At 38.4% G+C, this 3,358-nt stretch overlaps 2 protein-coding genes across 5 annotated transcripts in view; both read left to right on the forward strand.

Moving 5' to 3' along the window:
- Positions 1–3,358, forward strand: part of LOC106882798 (neurexin-1a) — a 443,081-nt gene that overhangs the window by 239,274 nt on the left and 200,449 nt on the right. The gene's annotated exons all lie outside the window — the stretch shown is intronic.
- Positions 1,480–3,358, forward strand: part of LOC128248560 (uncharacterized WD repeat-containing protein alr2800-like) — a 4,876-nt gene continuing 2,997 nt past the window's right edge. Inside the window, exons 1-2 of the mRNA XM_052970032.1 lie at positions 1,480–1,671; positions 2,628–3,251. Coding sequence (XP_052825992.1) covers positions 1,534–1,671; positions 2,628–3,251 — 762 coding nt within the window. The 5' untranslated portion in view covers positions 1,480–1,533. The remainder of the gene's footprint in view (positions 1,672–2,627; positions 3,252–3,358) is intronic.

A 3,358-nucleotide genomic window follows, 5' to 3' on the forward strand; every position in this document is an offset into this window, starting at 1 on the left:
TTGCTCTCTCAACTGTAACACTCCGTAATGCACTTTGTTTGGAATTAATTAATGCATTGTCTTGTAGCTTCAAGATTGTAAGGATGTTCTTTTCGTTTTCTTTTATTTGTTTCAGTCATTTGACTACGGCCATGCTGGAGCATCGACTTTAGTCAAACAAATCAACCCCGGGGCTTATTCTTTGTAATCCTAGTACTTATTTCATCAGTCTCTTTTGCCGAACCGCTAAACTATAGGATTGTAAACACACCAACATCGGTTGTCAAGCAACTGTAGGGGCACAAACACACACATACACATATATACAACGGGCTTCTTTCAATTTCCGTCTACCAAATCCACTCACAAGGCTTTGGTCAGCCCAAGACCGTAGTAGAAGACACTTGCCCAAGGTGCCATGCAGTAAGACTGAACTCAGAACCATGTGGTCTGGAAGCAAGCATTTTACCACACAGCTACTCCTGACTGTTTATTTTTAGAATGACATTGTAGGGTAAGTGTGAGAGGCAGGATCTAGTGAGTTTGAACAGAAAACAGGGTGAATATTAAAACCAGATATGACTGGGTTGAATGCTAAAGGGTTAAGATAGGCACAAGTGTGGTTGTGTGGTGAGAAGTTTGCTTCCCAACCACATGGTTCTGGGTTCAGTCCCACTGTGTGGAACCTTAAACAAGTGTCTTCTACTATAGCTTTGGGCTGACCAAAGCCTTATGAGTGGATTTGGTAGACGGAAACTGAAAGAAGCTCATCGTATGTATGTGTGTGTGTGTATCTTTGTGTCTGTTTGTCTTCCACCCTCACTTGACAGACAGTTTTGGTGTTGGTATGTTTATGTCTCCCATAACTTAGTGGTTTAGCAAAAGAAACCAATAGAACTAAAAACTCATTCAACTAAAAACTCTTCTAGGTGGTGCCCCAGCATGGCCACAGTCTGATGACTGAAACAAATAAAAGATACAACACCTTTCAAGTTGGCATATTGCTACTGATACCAGATCTCAAAGCATTAAGCTATGTAATTAAGTTTTCACCATATATTGACTATAGGAAATAATCTAATATTGAAACAGAATAATGGGCCTTAATATATGTGGGAATTAAACTGATCCAAAATAAAATGGAAACAACTCTGACAAGTAAAGTTCCATATTTAAGGGATGTGGAATTATGTACATTATTTACATTTGACAGATATTTGTACTTTACCACTATGCCATATGCCCATGGGCATATGGTATAGTGGTTAAGAGCACGGGCTACTAACCCCAAGATTCCGAGTTCGATTCCAGGCAGTTACCTGAATAATAATAATAATAATAATAACACTGAAAAATACCTTAGGAATGAGAACTCAGGTTCGAAATTTCCCCAAGACACCTGATGAAGGCTGGAGGGTATATCAGCCAAAATGTTGTGTTAACAAACAAGATGAGGACAAATATCCGTCAAATGTAATTAGTGTAAATAATGAACTCTGATAAGTCTTTGACTGTTTTTTTCCTTCCTTTCAGACTGGTGAGCTTATTCGGGCAATGGAAGGCAACATTGTTGGTGCTTCAAACCTTCATCTTGCTTGCAATGGTCAACTTCTTGTTGGTTCAGCACATACAGATAACTTGGATGTCAATGAACTTTCCACAAAGAAAGGAGTGACGAATAGGAACCTTCAGGTCAGGGCGTTTTTTAGTTGTTTTATTTTCCTTTATTGTTATTTTTTTTTTTTAATTCCATTTCCAGTAATTCTTTATCAGTTGTCATCGGAGCATCAGACCAAAATACTTTGAGCAATCCATGTTGGTTTATTGCACTCAAATGTGACTAAGGTCAACTTTGGCTTTCATCTTTTCAGGTGGGACTAATAAAGTCCCTTCTTGTATTATGTTCATTCTCTCTCTCTCTCTCTCTCTCTCTCTCTCTCTCTGGCCATGTTCAGACTCGAAGAGAGTACCATTCATCTGTCAGCTATAAAAATTCCCATGGGCCCACAGTGTGTCATGGCAGCGCCCCTACAGCAGCATCAGGACTTAAGCCCCACCCCACTGCAGATCCTTTGTTACAACTGTTATAACCTCAATAGGACTTGGTAGGCTTCACCAGGCTTTTCAGTGGCCGATTGAGCCACTAGGGGTGTTCACAAACTCATAGCAAAGAAAGGAAAGGAAATATTTCACTTCTTACAAGTAAGGGAGATAATTTGGGACACGTTTCAGTTTTATTATGATTTCATCAGTGAGGGCAGCAATCTGGCAGAGTCATTAGCAAGCAGGACAAAATGCTTAGTGGCATTTCTTCTAGTTTTTCATTCTGGGGTCAACTTTATCTTTCGTCCTTTCAGGGTTCAGAAAATAAGTACCAGTTGAGCACTGGTGTCAACATAATTGTCTTACCTCTTCCCTTCAAAATTACTGACATTATGCCAAAAATTAGAAAGAATTGTGATTTCACCAGTAAACATGGAATTTGCCATATTTACATTAAAATGCTTGGGTGTAATCAGTAAAAGAACTGATTTCTAACAAAAGAGTTAGAATACAAAATTGATGTTTATTTATAATTTATTTTGTTATATTTTATATTCATCCTCTTTTATTTTTTATTTATTTATTTTTTTTATTCAATCATACAGATTTGGGATTTCAAGACTGGAAGTCCATTGGTTATGGCTGATCAGGAATATTGTTCTGCTCTGCAAGTTTTGTCTGATGGTGACAAAGTTGCTCTTGGAAGAACAGACAAATATGGTAACAGCACCAGCATCATTGTATGGGATCTGTTGGGTAACCAACCCATCAAGGAGATGCGCTATGAAGCAAGTGTAGGCAACAACGACTACATCAGCTTCTTGTGCTTATCACAGAACAACAGATATGCGGTTGCCGGTTTCAACAATACATTTGACAACAGCGCTGAATTTGTGATCTTTGACATGACATTAACCAGCTACAACGTCGTTGAACCAAGCATCTTGAAAATGGATGCTAATCCAGAATGCACAGCAGTTTTACCCCAAGACGAAGCTGTTACTGGCTTGAGGAATGGAGACCTTGTCATTTGGAACTTGCGTAATGGTCAGCCAAGTCGCCAGCTGCTCTCTTCCTCTGGTTTGCATGCGCATACATCAGAGGTCTCAGCAATAGCTTTGTCTGAAGATTCTAGTGTTTTGGTGTCTGCCTCAGCTGATGGAACTGTCAAAGTTTGGGACATGAAGAATGAAGTTTTGGGCAGCACCTTGATTGGTCATACACGAGAGGTAGGTTCCAGTTTTTCATATTTTTTCAACATATTTTATATCTATATATATATATATATGTGTATGTATATATATATATATATATATATATATATATATATATATAT

The sequence above is a fragment of the Octopus bimaculoides genome, chromosome 8, assembly GCF_001194135.2.
Source record: "Octopus bimaculoides isolate UCB-OBI-ISO-001 chromosome 8, ASM119413v2, whole genome shotgun sequence".
Taxonomy (NCBI): Eukaryota; Metazoa; Mollusca; class Cephalopoda; order Octopoda; family Octopodidae; genus Octopus; species Octopus bimaculoides.